Consider the following 18,862-nt stretch of genomic DNA (forward strand, 5'->3'; position numbering starts at 1 on the left):
ATTTTTCATATCTTCAGATTTCACTTATTTTCACTTTGAAATAATTTCAACCTTACAGAAAATATGCAAAATAGTACAAAGAATTTTTATAACTCTACCCAGGTTTCCTGATACTAATGTTTTCCTATATTTGCTTTATCATTCTGTGTCTCTCTATCCATCTTCCATTTACATTTACATCTATTCTATATAGATAGACACATGTAAATCTACACATTCATGTATGTATACATATATAGACACATGAATACATATTAATATATAGAGATGTAGATTATAAATACACATATATAATTATATATATATAATTATATAATTATAAATACATATATATACAATGTAACCTACATACACACACATATATTTTTCCAGAACCATTTGAGAGTTAAGTTAAATACATGATACCTCATAACCCTTAAATGCTAAAGTATGCATTTCCTAAAACACCAAGCACAAGCATTAGACAGAATGTTAATTTGCAATATTACCCTCTAATCTATAGGCCCCATTCAAACTCCCCAAGTTTTCCAGTAATAGTAGCAAAAAACAAAATGAGACAAATCAAAATATGTCTATTATTCAGTCCAGGAACACATGTAGCATTAATTTTCATGTCCCTTTAATCTTCTTCTGTCTAGAGTAGTTCTTCTATTTCTGTCATTCATAACCATGGCATTTTAAAAAATATATATTTATTTACTTATTTGAAAGACAGAAAGAAACAGAAAAAGAGAAAGAGAGAGAGAGAGAGATGAATCTCCCACCCACGGGTTCAATCCCCAAATGCCTGTAATAGCCAGTGCTGGGCCAGGTCAAAATTGGAAGCCCAGAACTTAATCCATATCTCCCATGTGGGTGGCAGTGACCCAACCACCTGATCCATTACCTCCTGTCTTACAGGGTGCGCATTAGCAAGAAGCTGGAACTGAGAACGAAGGCACTTCAAGATGGGATGCTGGTGTCCCAACTGGTGTCTTAACCTCCAGGCCAAACAGTCACTTTGATTGTTACAGCCCTATCTGTTGCAGGCATTTAGGGAGTGAAACAGTGGATGGAAGATTTCTCTCTCAGTCTCTACCTTTCAAGTAAAATGAAAATAAATAAATAAATAAAATTTACAACAGTTGACACAGTAGTCTCAAAATAACTGTTTGGTTGTTGTCTTAGTTTTCTGTTGCTATAGCAATACCTGAGACTGGGTAATTTATAAAGAGGGGTTTCTTTGGCTCACAATTCCTGAAACTAGAAGTCCAAAATCAAGTGGTTGCATCTAGTCAGCTTCTGGTGAGGGTCTTGTGTTGCTCCATGCATGCCAGAAAAATACAGGGCAAGAGGGCATGTGGGAAGAGAGATCATATGGGCAGGAGAAGCAGGAGAAGCAGGAGAAAGCTGAGAAAGCCAAACAGGATTTATAACAACTTGCTCTCGAAGTAACTAATTCACACCCACAAGAGGAAGGCTGCCAGAACACGTCACTCTCGCAAGACGGCATTAGTCCATTGTCTGCCCTTGTGACTGAAATACCCGCACCAAGCCCTCCCTCCTAACACTGCTGCATTGAGGAAATAAGCCTCAAGTTGAGTTTTGGTGGGGACAAGCCATATTCAAAACATACTAGTTGCTTTAAAATTTTACTTCAAGATTCACGGAGTTTCGAATGAGCAAGAAACTTAGGAAAGCCTGAGATTATGTGTTAAGTTTTGACTTATTAAGGATTGTTCCATTCAAAGCCACCTAATAAAAGGTAATATAGTATGAAAATAATATAGATGGGGGGGCCGGCACCATGGCTCTCTTGGCTAATCCTCCACCTGCGGTGCCGGCACTTCAGGTTCTAGTCCCGGTTGCTCCTCTTCCAGTCCAGCTCTCTGCTGTGGCCCAGGAAGGCAGTGGAGGATGGCCCAAGTGCTTGGGCCCTGTACCCGCATGGGAGACCAGGAGGAAGCACCTGGCTCCTGGCTTTGGATCAGCGCAGTGCCAGCCGTAGCAGCCATTTGGAGAGTGAACCAATGGAAGACCTTTGTCTCTCTCTCTGTCTATAACTCTACCTGTCAAAATAAATAAATAAATGATATTTATTTAAAAAATGAGAAAATAACATAGAAGGACCTTGGTAGGCAAAACCAAAATTCTATACTGTGTTTGGAAATCAGAAATCACCTACCTAAAATATCACAGCATTCTTGACTAATAAGAGACAATATAAAACATATATTATGGAGTTACCAACATTTTCTGGATTATGGTTAAGAAGCTGCTTGGAACATATCCTTCCCTTGTTGCAGTTCCTGGGTTTGAGTCCTGGCTCTGCTTTCAATTCCAGCTTCCTGATAATGTGTACCCTGGGAGGCAGCAGGTGACAACTCAAGTACGTGGGTCCCTGACCCTCACATGGGAGACCCAGGTTAAATTCCTTGCTCCTGGTTCAGTCTGGACCAGTCCCAGCTGTTGCAGGCATCTTGGGGAGTGAATCAGTAGGCCGAAAATCTCTAGTTTTCTATGTGTATGTGTGCCTTTCAAAAAGATACAAAGCAAAAATAAATATTTAGTTTAAAAGAAAGTATTGTTAAGTTGGAAACTGAATGCATCTAACACTGAGTGTCTGAGCTTAGAAACAGGACACCAAAATGTTGGTTGTCTTCCCCCATGGTCTGTGTCTGAGAGCTGTGGCTCACTGATGCCACCTAGCATCTGAAGAGAGTATCACACCATGTATACAAATTTCAAAATCAATATTTGAAGTATAGTTTCTGTTGAATGTATATTGGTTTCTTCCATTGTAAAGGTGAAAAATCTCAGGCTGAGCCATCATAAATCAGGAATCTGTAAATTTATTTATAAGAGCATTTTGAATAGTCTTAGTCATTGCTATTATGACAATTGAAAAAAACAGTACCTTGGTGTTGTTTTATTGGTTTAAACCAATTTAGTTTAAGTAAATCTCCTGGGTGCCCTTCTGACCATTAATTAAAAAAAAAAAACTTCCCTTGCTCTGTTACCGAAGGTCAGCAGCACCCATTCAATTAATCAAGCTACTCAGCAAGTATTTATTTATTTATTTATTTGGAAGTCAGAGTTACACAGAGAGAGGAGAGGTAGAGAGAGAGAGGACTTCTATCCGACGGTTCACTCCCCAATTGGCCGCAATGGCCGGAGCTGCACTGATCTGAAGCCAGGAGCCAGGAACTTCTTCCAGGTCTACTACGCAGGTGCAGGGGCCCAAGGACTTGGGCCATCCTCTACTGCTTTCCCAGGCCACAGTAGAGAGCTGGATCAGAAGTGGAGCAACGGGTTTCGAACCGGCGCCCATATGGGATGCTGGCACTTCAAACTAGGGCGTTAACCCACTGCACCACAGTGCCCGGTCCCTAAGTATTTATTTAACTAAAGCATTGAGTATGAGTATTTGGAATTATTTATCTTGCTTAGTTGTGTCTAGCTTGACATTTCTTTGCTGTAACCACAAGTAAAGATATAAACCCTTGGGACAGATCTGTATCCAAAACTTCAGTCTTGCTCTCCTTAGCATGTGAACTTAGGAAAATTATGTAACTCCTTTGAGCTATAGTTTCCTCAGCTGCAAAACAGAGCTTTAATCTACTCATAGATGAATAAGCAGTGGTAATAGTGTCCTTAATTATTTCCTGAAATAGCTGTCTAGGAACTATGTATTTTTTTTTAAATATTTATTTATTTGAAAGAGTTACACAGAGAGAGAAGAGGCAGAGAGAGAGAGAGAGAAAGGAGAGAGGTCTTCCATCTGATGGTTAAGTCCCCAGTTGGCTGCAACGGCCAAAGCTGCGCCGATCCGAAGGCAGGAGCCAGGTGCTTCCTTCGGGTCTCCCACACAGTTGCAGGGGCCCAAGGACTTGGGCTATTTTCCACTGCTTTTCTAGGCCATAGCAGAGAGCTGGATCGGAAGTGGAGCAGCTGGGACTCGAACCAGCGCCCATATGGGTTGCCGGCGCTTCAGGCCAGGGCATTAACCCACTGTGCCACAGCGTCGCCCGGAACTATGTATTTTGTTACCATTATTTTTGTATTAAGGGTGTCATATAACTAGGTTTTTGATTGTCAACCTTCACCAGTTAGGAACTTCCCTTCTACTGCTAGATTGCCCAGTTGGTTTTATTGCTGTTGTTGTTTAAATAAGGAAGAGAGGTTTATTTCATTAAGTGTTTTTTCTGCATATTTTGGAATGATTATATAATGCAAATCATAAGGAGCAACATGTTTAAAAACACATAGGATAGGGGCCAGTGTTGTGGCACAGCGGGGTTAGCTGCTGCCTGCAACACCGGCATCCCATATCGGAATGCCAGTCTGAGTCTTAGCTGCTCTGTTTCCAATCTGCTTTTCTGCTACTGTGCCTGGGAAGGAAGTGGATAATGGCCCAAGTACTTAGGCCTATGCTGCCATGTGGGAAACCTGGATGGAGTTCCTGGCTGCTGACTTCAGCCTGACCTGGCACCCCTCCTGTTGAGGCCATTTGGGGAGTGAACCAGCAGATACTAGAGATCTCTCTCTCTCTCTCCTTGCCCCCTCTCCCTATCACTCTTTCTAATAATTTTTTTTAAAAAGGATTTATTTTTATTTATTTGAAAGGCAGAGGTACAGAGAGAAGAGAGAAAGAGAAAGAGTGTTCTTCCATCTGCTGATTCACTCCCCAAATGGCTGCAATGGCCCAGGGTTGGGGCAAGCAGAGGCCAGGAGCCAGGAGTTTCAGCCAGGTCTCCCATGTGGCTGCAGGGGTCCATGGACTTGGGCCATCCTCCACTGCTTTCCCAGGCACATTAGCAGGGAGTTGCATCGGAGTCAGAGCAGCTGGGATTCTAACAAGGCAGCAGTGTAACCCATTACACCACAAAGCTGGCCCCTCAAATAAATCTTTGAAAGAATACACAGTGGGACTAGCGCTGTGGCGTAGCGGGTAAAGCCACCTCCTGCAGTGCTGACATCCCATATGGGCGCTGGTTCGAGTCCCAGCTGCTCCACTTCCAATCCAGCTCTCTGCTATGGCTGGGACAGCAATGGAAGATGGTTCAAGTCCTCGGGCCCCTGCACCCACGTGGAATACCCAGAAGCAGCTCCTGGTTCCTGGCTTTGGATCAGCACAGCTCTAGTCATTGTGGCCATCTGGGGAGTGAACCAGCAGATGGAAGACCTCTCTCTCTGCCTTTCCTCTCTCTGTGTAACTCTTTCAAATAAACAAACAAATCTTTAAAAAAATACACAAAATTTTAACAGTCTATAATTTTGGCACACAGGAAAAATAAGTCACAAAACCAAAGATTGAAAACATTACATATCGGCTGGCGTCGTGGCTCAATAGGCTAATCCTCTGCCTAGCGGCGCTGGCACACCGGGTTCTAGTCCCAGTCGGGGTGCTGGATTCTGTCCCGGTTGCCCCTTTTCCAGGCCAGCTCTCTGCTGTGGCCCGGGAAGGCAGTGGAGGATGGCCCAAGTGCTTGGGCCCTGCACCCCATGGGAGACCAGGAGAAGGACCTGGCTCCTGCTATCGGATCAGCGTGGTGCGCCGGCCGCAGCGGCCATTGGAGGGTGAACCAACGGCAAAGGAAGACTTTTCTCTCTGTCTCTCTCTCATTGTCCACTCTGCCTGTCAAAAACAAAACAAAAAAATTTACATATCATTTGTAACTAGAACAAAAACTAAGTTAATAGCACAAAAATAACTGACGATATTTAAATAATATCCACGATGCTTGCCCCACTCATTTTATCTAGGTATTTAGAAAAGGCCATAAGCAAAGTGGAATTTCTCTCCTCCCTTCAGGGAAAAGTACATCCTTCTTTGATGACCACTTCTTTCCACGGGGGTCTCACCTACCGAAGTCCTTCATATAGGACATTTTTGCCACAGTGTCTTGGCTTTCCATTTTTAAAAAAGATTTATTTATTTGAAAGGCAGAGTTACACACAGTTCACTGGTTCAATCCCCAGACGGCCACAACAGCCGGAGCTGCGCAGATCCGAAGCCAAGAACCAAGAGCTTCTTCTGGGTCTCCCACGTGGTTTCAGGGGCCCAAGGACTTCAACCATCTTCTACTGCTTTCTCAGGCCATAGCAGGGAGCTGGATTGGGAGTGGCGCAGCCGGGACTTGAACTGGCACCCATATGGGATGTCAGCACTGCAGGCAGCGGCTTTAACAACTACGCCACAGCGCCGACCCCAGCTCTAGAAATTTGATTCCTTAGTTTCCATTTCTCTCATTACATTCATGATTTTTTTAAACTCATTTATTAAAAAAACATTCCTTAGGCTATTTCTACTGACTTTCCTCCTTGGGGTGGGTCACATTTTCTGGTGCTTTGCACTGCTAATTGCTTATTGGAGCTGGATATTGTGAATGTTACATTATTGTGAGTATGCATTTTACTATTTTCCTTTAAATAAGATTCAACTTTGTTCTGAGACAATTTACTAGACCAGCTTAACCCTTTAAGAAAAAAAGGCTTTTTAAAAAGATTTATTTATTTGAGAGTTTGAGAGAGATCTTCCATCTGCTGGTTCAGTCCCCCAGATAGCTGCAATGGCTGGGGTTAGGCCAGGCTAAAGCCAGGAGCCAGCATCTTCTTCCAGGTCTCCCACACGGGTAGCAGGGGCCCAAGCACTTGAGCCATCTCCCACTGCTTTTCCCAGGCCATTAGCAGGCAGCTATATCAAAGTGGAGCAGCTGAGACTTGAACCAGCACCCACATTAGCTGTCCCCATTGCAGGTGGCAGCTTTACTTGTTACACCACAACCCCAGCCCCAGAAAGGATTTTAAGTTTTGTTAGAGCGTGCATTTAACAGCTCTTATTCTGGAGTTCATTTAGTATTAGTCAGGTGTGACTCTTTGGGGGTCTGTTAAATACTGAGTATTTTATAAGTCTCTCCACTCTGGCTGGTTAGAACTCCATCATAGGGAAGGCGCCATGGCGCAGTAGGTTAATCCTCCACCTTCAGCACTGGCATCCCATATGGGCGCCGGTTCAAGACCCAGCTGCTCCACTTCCAATCCAGCTCCCTGCTATGGCCTAGGAAAGCAATGGAAGATGGCCCAGGTGTTGGGGCCCCTGCACCCACATGGGAGACCAGGAAGAGGCTCCTGGCTCCAGATTGGTGCAGCTTGGCCGTTGCGGCCATTTGGGGAGTGAACCAACGGAAGGAAGACCTTTCTCTCTGTCTCTCCCTCTCACTGTGTAACTCTACCTCTCAAAAAAAAAAAAAAAAAAAAAAAAAAGAACTCTATCGTTTCCCAACCTTGTGCGCATTGAGGATTGCTCAGCTCACAGCCCCTGTGTAGGTTTTTCTCATCTAGTAACAGGTAACTTTACCCTATGCATGCAGTTTGGTTACCTGGTCAAAGATTCAAGGGGCTCCTATGCAGATTTCTGGAGTTTTTTCCTGCATGGTTACCTTATGCTAATTTCTCACATGTTCTATCTGTCTCAGCCTCCTCAAACTTTGACCTCTGTCTTTAATAGTAAACTGCACAAAATCTCAAATATTTATATTCATTTTCTGCAATTGTATGTACCCATGTTGACCACACATGAAGATACAAACATTTCTATAACCTTCCAAGAGTCTCTCATTTTAATACTCACCCTTTCCCAAGGTACATACTACTCTTTCAACACCATATATTTTTCTTGATAAATTTTGAGTAAAATTATATACTTTCTGCTAGACTTGCTCCAGTCAACATTATGTCTGAGGGAATTCATCTGTTAATAGTGTTGTAGATTACTACATATTATTCCACTATGACAATTCTACAATTTATCTATTTTCCTTTTGGTGAACAGCTTAAACATTTTTCTGCTGTTGGTTAAATGCGTTAGTGGAATTGCTAAGTCATGGGATGGGAATGTTTAGTTGTATTCTGCCTTGTGATGCTGGGGTTCAAACTCTACAACCACATTTGTTTTCCAGGCTTTGATAAGGGGGACACAAGAATTTGAAAAAGCAGGGACCAGCACTGTGGCACAGCAGGTAAAGCCGCTGCCTGCAGTGCCAGTATCCAGTATGACTGCTGGTTCATGTCCCGGCTGCTCCACTTCCAATCTAGCTCTCTGCTATAGCCTCGGAAAGCAGATGAGGATGGCCCAAGTCCTTGGGACCTTGCAGCCACGTGGGAGACCCGGAAGAAGTCCTGGCTTCGGACTGGTGCAGCTCCAGCCGTTGTGGCCAACTGGGGAGTGAACCAGAGGATGAAGAACTCTCTCTCTGCTTCTCCTTCTCTCTCTCTTTCAAGTAAAAATAAATAATCTTAGAAAAAAAAATTGAAAAGGCCAGAGAAATGAGTTTTGCTCCTTCCTGTAGATTCTCCTCCACCTCAAATTTATTTGAGAGAGATACAGCGGTCCCATTAATGGTTTAACTCCCCAGATGTATACAACAGCCCAGGCCAGGGCCCAAGCTGAGATTTGGGAATGCAATCCAGGTCTCTCACGTGTGCATCGGGAACCCAATTATTTGAGCCATCATCACTACCTCCCAGTCTCTACATTACAAGGAGCTGGAGTCAGAACTGGAAATCAAGCTCACTCTCCAATGTGAAATGTGGACATCTTAACTCTTAGGCTGAACACTTGCTCCATTTTCTGTGGACTCTGCAATTAGCGTAAGCATTAGTTCAGTTATTCTTCCACACTATCCCAGCAGTTCCTCTCTGTCCTGAAGTTCTGTACAACCACCCCTGCCCCCAAACTGGCAGCATCCCTTTTCACAAGGTCTGCATTTCAGCCCCAATGGTCTCCATTTACTAATTCCAAAGCCTTCCCATGTTCTGAGTCTTAAATGATATTGACAAAAGGCTAGTATCCAGAGCATATAAAGAACTCCTACAAATCAATATGAAACACAGAAAACCAGCACATAAGCAAAGTTTACAGCCAGACTGAAGTATATACACGCCCACCAAAGGCCAAATGGAAATGGTCATAGCAGTATTTTATTACAGCCCCCAAAGTCAAACTACTCAAATGCCCATCAAAAGTTAAATGAACAAATTGTTACATTTACACAAAAACAGTAACCACAATGACAATCCTATTACGCATAATTATATGGATAAACCTCACAATGTTAAATGAAAGCCATAAAGTAGTACATGAGTTAACTTACACAGCAACAAAAACGACAAAATCGCGTTATGTCACGAGTGGTTACTCTTGGGAGGCAGGAGGGGAGGGATGTAAAGAAGGGAGATGAGAGCTTTGGGGGATTGGCAGGGTGGTTTCTCATTTCAGAAACAAAAAACCCCTTCCATGGCCGGCGCTGCAGCTCACTAGGCTAATCCTCTGCCTGCGGCGCCGGCACACCAGGTTCTAGTCCCGGTCAGGGCGCAGGATTCTGTCCTGGTTGCCCTTCTTCCAGTCCAGCTCTCTGCTGTGGCCCGGGAAGGCAGTGGAGGATGGCCCAAGTCCTTGGGCCCTGCACCCCATGGGAGACCAGGAGAAGCACCTGGCTCCTGCCTTCGGTTCAGCGCGGTGCGCCGGCCACGGCGGCCACTGGAGGGTGAACCAATGGCAAAAGGAAGACCTTTCTTCCACTTTGCCTGTAAAGAAAACAAAACAAAAAACCCATAAAAACAAACCCCTTCCTTAGCATTTTGTCTCTTCTTAAAATCTTCTCTGAAAGCTATGTTCACAGCCCCCACTGTAACATTGACGATTACTCTCCCTAAGGTCATCCGACTGTACATTTAGACCCTCATTTCTCTGCCCTCATTTTACTCAGTGGCATAGGACTCGATTATTCAAATCAAAATGCTCTTTCAGGTTGGTGTTGTGTTCAGCGGGTAGAGCTGCCACTTGCCCTGGATGCTGTGGGCACTTGGGGGGAAGGTTGGTCTCTCTCTGGCTTTCAAATAAAACGAAAAACAAATAAATACAATGAAAAGTGAGGTAATTAGCCTTAAAGAGATCTGGAACTGAAGATACACCACCAGGCTGAACATTTATATATATATATATATATATATATATATATATATATATATATATAAACATAATATATATATATAAAAAATAGGGGGCCAGCGCCATGGCTCACTTGGTTAATCCTCCACCTGTGGTGCCGGCATCCCATATGGGTACTGGGTTGTAGTCCCGGTTGCTCCTTTTCTGGTCCAGCTCTCTGCTGTGGCCTGGGAGGGCAGTGGAGGATGGCCCAAGTGCTTGGGTCCCTGCATCTGCATGGGAGACCAGGAGGAGGCACCTGGCTCCTGGCTTTGGATCAGCACAGCACCGGCCATTGCAGCCATTTGGGGAGTGAAACAACAGAGGGAAGACCTTTCTCTCTGTCACTGTCTATAACTCTACCTGTCAAATAAATTAATAAAAAAAAGCATATAATAGGGAGAGTTGGAAGTTTTGATCCCTTGTGCCACATTATATGCAACTAGACCCACCATTTCTCAGCTGTGTGCAAACTTGACTTAAAAAATGTTAATGTAATATTTAAACTACTGATAGGGCCTATATGGGTTAATGGAACAAACTTTGATTTGAGAAGTCTTGATTTCTCTTGAGCATCAACGTGTTCATTTGCAATGAAAATAAGAAAATACCCTACTGGAACAGGTGGGTAATGCCACCACCTGTGATGCTGGCATCCCACATGGGTGCCTAAACATATCCTAGCTGCTCCACTTCTCATCCAGCTCCCTGCTAATAGCCTAGGAAAAGCAGTGGGAGATGGCCCAAGTGTTTGGGACTATGCCACCCATGTGGGAGACCTGGATGAGGCTTCTGGCTTCGACCTGACCCAGTGCTGACTCTTGCAGTAGATCTGTCTCTCCCCCTCTAATTCTTTCAAAATAAATAAATAAATCTTCTTTAAAAAAAAAAAAAACACAACTTACTTCATTGATTATGAGGAATGAATAAGTACTAAGCTCTTTGAACAGTACCTAGCACATGGTAAGAATGCAGTTAGTTGTTATTTTAAGCCTTTCATACTATCTGCTTTCTAACTTATGGTGTATGGATTACTTTGAGAATCATGATTTTAAATAAAAATACCTTTGGGGGACATGCAAATGACAGATACAATAGCACTTTCATCATTTATCCTCATGATGACTACCACAGGAACAACTTGGGTTAATCTCAGAGCAAGACTAACAAAGATGAGTTGTTAAGATAAATCACAGGTAAGTAGTAAAAAATTAAAACAGAGGGAGAAGGGGGTAGATAAAGACAGAAAAAAAAAAAAGCAGTAAGTATACTGTATTGAGTAAAGCTCACAGAGCTTTCTAATGTCACTCTGTGAGTATAAAGGCTATACAGTGCTTACCCATGAACCTGATTACTACGATTACAAGTAAAACACAGAGGAACAGACTAAAATGACAACTGAAACTCAGTAATACAAAAATACCACCTAAGAAATATTATCTACCAATCTTAGTTGTCTGAAAATCATTTATTGCAACAAAACCAGAGGTTAATTACTCTTTTATTATTGAATTATATGGTAAAGTCTACATCTACAATTTGATCAGGAGGAAATGCTTTGCATTTACATCAAGGACACATTTACTCTAGTGGAATCAGACAGACACACACAAAAGACCAAGTACATGTTTAAAAAAATGACTACATGTTTTAGCTGGTCCTACTTTTGCTATTTTGGACCACAGTTTTCCTATTAGAGAATTGATCTTACATACATGTTAAGTCAGACATATCTCCCCACAATTTTAAACATTAAGTGGAGCTTCTCACAATTTCTAATTATAAACAAAATGCTGAAAACAAAAAACAAAGTATAGACTGGTACTACCTTACAGCAGAGAAACAGAGTAAAATGTGCCCCCCTCTGTGGCTCATCTCAAAGAAGCACTTTTACTCAGAGAGGGAAGCATTTCTGATCTAGGAGTAAGTTTCCCATATGCCCTGCAGGACCAGATGACCTGCAAGTGTTTCTGTTCTCAATTCCTGGGTATTAATGAAAATGCCTACAAAATATCTAAAAAACTAAGTATCAGAATAGGGCTAATACAAATAAACATTGTGGGCTGGTGTGAATACACCTTCAGCTTCTTTTAAAATTCAGGTGATATTTTAAAATAACTTACATTTTTAGTGTGCTTCATGGTTTCATGTAAAGCTGAAACTCAAATGAAGGTTCTAATTTTGTTTTACTTGATTCTATTGAAATTTCAATTACCTACTACTTTACTTAACCAAGTTATACATGAGGTAAGTTTCAGCTAAAAAAAAAAACAAACAAACAAACAAAAAAAAACAAACAAAAAACCAAAAAAAACCAACCAGAAAGAAAAAAGTTAACCATTTTAAGAGTACACAAAATCATAATGCCCACCTCGTATTCAGAGTTTACAATTTCAGGTACTAACTGATGCTTATTTTTTTTTTTTTATAACTTTTGCACTTTTTAATCAAAATTACATTGGGAAATACAGGGCAAAAAAAATGACAATTTATTTTTGGTAAGAGAAGACAATGCAATAAATGAATCCAAATGGAATCGAAGACTGGTGTTTAAAGTTTCTAACTTCTAAACAGACAGACACACACACACTTATTTATCTAAAAAAATATTTTGGTAGCAAATTGAATTGACAGAATAAATGTTCTGCTGTAAATAAAAAGTACAAATTTCCAATCATAGCCTTATAGCTAGCTATCAGCTTTTTAAAACAGGTACAGCCAGCTAACAGTTCTCTAAAACATGTATAGGCTGCACTAACAGCTCCCTGCTAAAAATCAACTGTACTTAAATGGGTCTTACTGAAGTAGGACTTTCATGATACTAAAAACCTTCTAAAAAGAGTACGATAGGGCAACATTGCTATTAATAAGTTACAGAAGAGATTATTGCTGTACTTCTTCCTCATAACACCATCAAACTTTGTAGCAGTTAAAAAAGTACAACTGTTACTTTTCCTCTTACCGAATTTCATTATGTGTATGTGTGTAAATTTTTAATAAGCAGAGAATTCTTAAAATCTTTTCTGTAATAATTCAAAGTATTTAAATGTGTAACTTCACATTATACTGCCATGTTTTACGCCCTTCGTGTTTCCCAAATACACAAAAACAATATACATTTTCCCCAAAAATGAAATAAGATGCCCACATTAAAAAAATAAAGCCTACAAAAAAGTTCCAGAGCTAAAAAAGATTATTCATATGGCACAAAGTGATCTCCTACTAGTCCAAGGTCCAAAACATTTAAATGAAGTCCATCTATGTATCTTGTTTGTTTTCAATGGAATACTATGTTTATTGAGGTGAAATCACATTATTTTTAGTTCTTGAGTCAACAAGCATATACATTTTTTATACAGTTATTAAAAATAGGAGACCAAGTTGAATGTGCCAAAGATTTCACTTGAGTTTTCTAGAGTCATCTAGAAGAAAGCTGGAGAAGGGATTTCCTTGGTTGGTTTCCATAGCTTGATAGACCAAAAACAAAAAAACTGCCACAATAACAAACAGCAAAATTTTTATCCACATAGGAATGGAGCGTCCCTTTTTTTTCGTCTTTTCTGATTTGACATCTGCCAAGGGAACATACTTAGGAACATATTTAGATGAAAAAGACTCCTCCATCCTGAAATCGCTGAGTTCTAATGGCCGTCCTGCAGCCCCTTTGATTGGTCTGCGGCAACTGGCACTGTTGGGAGTGAAAGAAGAACATTTTAGAGACATGGCATAGACAAATGACATACAGTGTCATTACCATGCCTAATTCTAAGCATATCCCATGAGGTAAGAGTGAAAATCTGACACATAAAGCAGCAATTTCGCTGTATTTTTCATTTTAAAAAGTTACATGCATCTTTTTATTAGAAAATAACGTTTAGGGGTGCGCTTTGTAGCACAGCAGGTAAAGCTACTGCCTGTGATGCCAGCATCCCATGTGGGAGCTGGTTCATGTCCCAGCTGTTCCACTTCTGATCCAGCAAAACCCATTAAAGGCCTGGGAAAAGCAGCAGAAAATGGCCCAAGTGCTTGAGCCCCTACCACCACTGTAGGAGACTTGGATGAAGTTCCTAGCTCCTGGTTTCACCCTGGCTCAGTCCTGCCCACGGCAGCCATCTGGGGAGTGAACCAGTGGATAGAAGATCTCTCTCTTGTAACTCTTTCATGTAAATAAATAAAAATTAAAAAAAAAATAATATTCAGAATATCAATAAATATTTATTAAATCTGATTCCTTAAGGGGCTTTTCAAGGATATTATGTTGAAAGAGAAAAAGTAGCATTAGTTGTGATTCCCTCTGCTAGGAAATAATTTAAGATGTCTAAATATAGCCATTTTGGGATGGGTATTTGGCTTAGTGGTTAAGAAGCTGCCTTGGGAAGCCTATATCCCACATTGCAGGGCCTGAGTTTGAGTCTAGACTCCACTCCCAATTCCAGCTTCTTGATAATGCACACACTCTGGGAGGAAGCAGGTGATGGCTCAACTAGTTGGATTCCTGCCACCCGGGTGGGAGACCTGGATGAAGGCAGTTGGAGAGTAAACTAGTGGATGGGAGCTCTGTTTGTCGGCCTTTTAAGTAAACTAAATAAATTAATTTAAAAATTTAAATACAGATATTTAAACTAGAAAAGAAAACTCAGGGGAAAAATTTCTTTCCTAATGGGTTTCCATTTAAAGTTTTAAGTAAAAATTAAATAGGTGGCTTTTTTTTTTTTTTTTTTTTTTGACAGGCAGAGTGGACAGTGAGAGAGAGAGAGAGAGAGAAAGGTCTTCCTTTGCCGTTGGTTCACCCTCCCAACGGCTGCCGTGGCTGGCACATTGCACTGATCTGAAGCCAGGAGCTAGGTGCTTCTCCTGGTCTCCCATGGGGTGCAGGGCCCAAGGACTTGGGCCATCCTCCACTGCACTCCCGGGCCATAGCAGAGAGCTGGACTGGAAGAGGAGCAACCGGGACAGAATCCGGCACCCCAACCGGGACTAGAACCCGGTGTGCCGGCGCCACAGGCAGAGGATTAGCCTATTGAGCTGCAGCGCTGGCCAGGTGATGTTTTTTAAGGAAAAAAAAAAAAATTTCATTTATTTGAAAAGTAGAGTGACAGAGAGACAGAGAAAGAGATCTTCTATCCATTGGTTCACTCCCCAAATGGTTACAACAGCTGGGGAGATGCCAGGAGCCCGGAACTTCATCTGGGTCTCCCAAGTGGGTAGCAGGGGCCCAAGCACTTGAGCTATCTTTTGCTACTTTCTCAGGTGCATTTGCAGGGAGCTGGATTGGAAACAGAGCAGCTGGGATGCTTTGATCCTGGCTCTAGTAAATGATCTCTTTATAATCCTTCAGCTTAATAATGTTAATTTTAAAACTGATTCAGTTTGCAAGGATATGGACAACTGGTAGCCTAGTGGACCTACTCCCAAAAGAACAGTTTAATTCTGGGAATACAGATATATATCTATGAGTACCTAATTCCTGTTGGTGTAGATGCTTCATATGGAAACATTTCCTTAAGAATATCCCTTTCTACTCTTCTGTCCTCTGTTTTTTCTCCCACCTAGTAAGAAACAAAGAAACAAATTAAATTTAGTGCAAATGTACAATCATTAAAACATAATTTTAAATTAAGTTTTAAACAAAAGGTCCTTAAATCTAGCCCAAGTTTTACAACTGCAGCTCTTTATTATTATCATCTACGTATCCACATGCTTCCAAGGTTCTCTTCAAATTTTCTCAATGTGAGAAAATCTTAATGTGTTTTTTTGGAAAAATGCCACACATTTAAGTAAGTGCCTGTGGGGAATCTAGTAATTTAACATGGCAGTGTAAATTCCCTCACTTATTTTCCTTGCTTTGCATTAATAAAACACTGAGTCTATTTTTCTTCCTATTATAAACTCCATGATAAATGATCCAATATGAAAGATATCCAACTAACCTGGACTTTAACAAATTTTAGTCTATTTTAAACCACTGTCAACACAATCTTCGCAACTTAGAAAACAGAATAATTTCTTAGCTTGATTGATTGGCTTTTTACCTTAATGTCCGATCAAAATAAATATCCTATGTGCTTCGATAAATACTCATAAAATTATAAGGCATCATGCAGTTAGTACTTTAAAGCTTAATTATACAGTTTAATCAATTCAAGCAACAAGATTAAAGTCCCATTATTTGACCTCTCAATGACAGAAAGTGTAGCCTCCCTCAAAGCCCAGTAGCACTTTCAAATTTGCATCCATGACAAACAGAAGACATAAGCAGCACACAAATGATAAATCCCTTGAAAACTGGAACTTAAAAGTCACAGAGAAGCAAGAGGATAGTATTAGCAAGTCACATTATATTAGTTTTAGCTTCCATTTTCAGTAATAAAAATGTGTCAAGATAATATATGCATATATATACACACCACCCAATAAGAAAGCTCTGTTCCCTCCCATTCTAAAACACCCCAACAGATATAAAATATTTCCTCTTGGAAAGATCAATGATAGCATCGATCTAAATTGTATTCATTTACTTCAGCTCTCGTCAATGGTTTCTTTGGTGTTCTTCTGGGTATGTCTGAGAATTCAGTGATTGGCAGAATAGGAGTTGCATGCTTGAAATTTCCAGTCACCCTATTGACAACCTGCCAAGATTCAAATTATTCAGACTCAGAATTATCCAAACATAACAAAGACACTTAAAAAGATAATTCTACTTCTATATTTGAAATTTTCCTTTAATAAAAATTTATACAACAGAGCCTAGTCACTAACACATTCAGCACCTCGACTCATGAAGCCTTAATATTCAATTATTTTAGCAAAAAGTACCCTTGTAATATTTAAGATTCTTATACAATAAATTAAATTTATATAAATTGACTATAGCAAAAAATTCTAAAATTCAGACTCTATGGGAGAAAATCAGTATAAAATTTGTTCAAAAACATGGAAATTTGAAATGTGCCAGAATTTACCACCTCCCCATTTCCAATTACAGGGTAATTTATGAAGAATACCACTTGCACAGTTTATGAAACATATTTACTAAGGTGTCGTTGCTTGAAGCCATTATAGTTTCGGCTATGGGAGTACTCTGTGAAATTACTGCACCATCTATATGAAAATGTTCTGAAGTTTCCACCTGTTAGTTTGAAAACAAAACAAAAACAATAAATATAAAAGAATCACTAAAACCCTGCCAATCTGAAAACCCAATTCTAAGCAATAAGCCTTGCATCACCCTTTTCCTTGGAGTTCTTCTTGACCCTCTTGTAGATTCCCTAGTTAATGCCTGCAGAGGTCCGCCTTTTGAAGATCCACTTGTCCATTCAGTCTCAGTTACTCCAGCTTGAGAATAGCTCTATTTAAGCATCGACACATTAAAAAGTCATATTCTAACATCAAACACCTTTATGATGGCCATATTAGCACATTAAGCCATGCAGTCTCCAAATTCCAGCATTTACAAACAACGGTATGCCCTCAAAATGTCTCAATATAGCAACTGAATTGTTAAATAGGCTTCAGAAAACATTTAAAAGATGGTAAAATATATTGAAGAGTCCTCCCCTGTAGTAGCTAGCAAATTATAATAAAAGTAGGGGGAGAAAGCACATCAATTATCACAGGCTCCTTTTATGCCCTGCTGTTTGCTACCTGGCTCTAATGCGGTAGCTGCACTTTGTCTAAACAAAAGGCATAATGATCATTACATAAGAAAGTCATTTATTGGAATATGTGTTTAGTCATTTGAAACATAAATACAAACTTTTGTGCTGTCAGCATAAATACTTTTCTTTACACATGTTAGGATTATTTTAGTAAAACCAGTTTAAATTGTAATCCACACATAGCTGTGTAAGCTCAAAACTTTCCAGGTATCAAACTCTTCCTGAAACAGATCAAATCAAAACTAGGCAGCAAGAACCTGATGGTCATCGTTCCATGAACATGTGAGCCTATTATCTCACTGCCAAACTGCAACATAGCCCATGCCTACCTCCAGAATTAAGCGAAACAGCAATAGTTGTTACCATTCAGTCCCAGATCCATTTCTCCCTGAAAAACTGACCTTTTTTTGCATTTAAAAAATAATGTTGGGGCTGGTGCTGTGGCACAGTAGGTTAAGTTGTCACCTGCAATGCCAGCATCCCATATGGGTACCAGGTTCCAGCCCCAGCTGCTCTCCTTCCAATCCAGCTCCCTGTTAATGTGCTGGGAAAGCAGTGAAGGATAGCCCAAGTGCTTGGGCCATTGCACCCACATGGGAGACCCAGGTGAAACTCCTGGCTCTGGCCTTGCCCAGCCCTGGCCATTGCAGTGATTTGGGGAGTGTACCAGCGGATGGAAGATTCTCTCTCTGTACCTCTGACTTTCAAATAAATTTAAAAAAAAAAAAAAAAAAGTAACAGTTCTTACATACTAGCTTGAAATCCATCGGACCACTGCTTCTCAAACTGTAATGTGCTTATATATTAACCACCTGGGATGGGGGTTGCACATGGAGATTCTGCATTCTGAGCACAAAGGTTTTAACTTTTGAACCCAATATTACCAGAAGATTCTTTTTAATAGAGAACATCCATCAATGACTATGTTACAGAAGAGTATGCTTTTGGTGTCACTTATGCTTTTCAGCCAATATTTTCTCTAGATAACTGACAATTTTAAGTCTGTCAATGGCTATTAAATTCAAAGACAAGGTGCTGGCATTGTGGCATAGCAGGTTAAGCTGCCACCTGTCACACCAGCATTCTTATAGTCATGGGTCTGAGTCCTGGTTGCTTCACTTCTGATCTAGCTTCCTGTTAATGTGCCTGGCCCAGCTCCAACTGTTACAACCATTTGTGAACCAGCAAATGGATGATCTCTCTCTCTCTCTCCCCCACTCTATAACTCTGCATT

General features: G+C 40.8%; 1 protein-coding gene across 3 annotated transcripts in view; it reads right to left on the minus strand.

Moving 5' to 3' along the window:
• Nucleotides 1-11,423: 11,423 nt before the first annotated feature.
• The window catches only part of TMPO (thymopoietin), a 32,923-nt gene continuing 25,484 nt past the window's right edge, over nucleotides 11,424-18,862 (minus strand). Inside the window, exons 5-9 of one of the 3 annotated variants that reach the window (XM_062203082.1) lie at nucleotides 17,199-17,318; nucleotides 17,004-17,099; nucleotides 16,489-16,599; nucleotides 15,431-15,519; nucleotides 11,424-13,658 (exon numbers count right to left, since the gene is read on the minus strand). In XM_062203082.1, the coding sequence (XP_062059066.1) occupies nucleotides 13,370-13,658; nucleotides 15,431-15,519; nucleotides 16,489-16,599; nucleotides 17,004-17,099; nucleotides 17,199-17,318 (705 nt within the window). In that variant the 3' untranslated portion in view covers nucleotides 11,424-13,369. The remainder of the gene's footprint in view (nucleotides 13,659-15,430; nucleotides 15,520-16,488; nucleotides 16,600-17,003; nucleotides 17,100-17,198; nucleotides 17,319-18,862) is intronic. The other 2 variants (XM_062203083.1, XM_062203084.1) reach the window with 2 other exon arrangements.

The sequence above is a fragment of the Lepus europaeus genome, chromosome 10 (genome assembly GCF_033115175.1).
Source record: "Lepus europaeus isolate LE1 chromosome 10, mLepTim1.pri, whole genome shotgun sequence".
In the NCBI taxonomy this organism is placed as follows: Eukaryota; Metazoa; Chordata; class Mammalia; order Lagomorpha; family Leporidae; genus Lepus; species Lepus europaeus.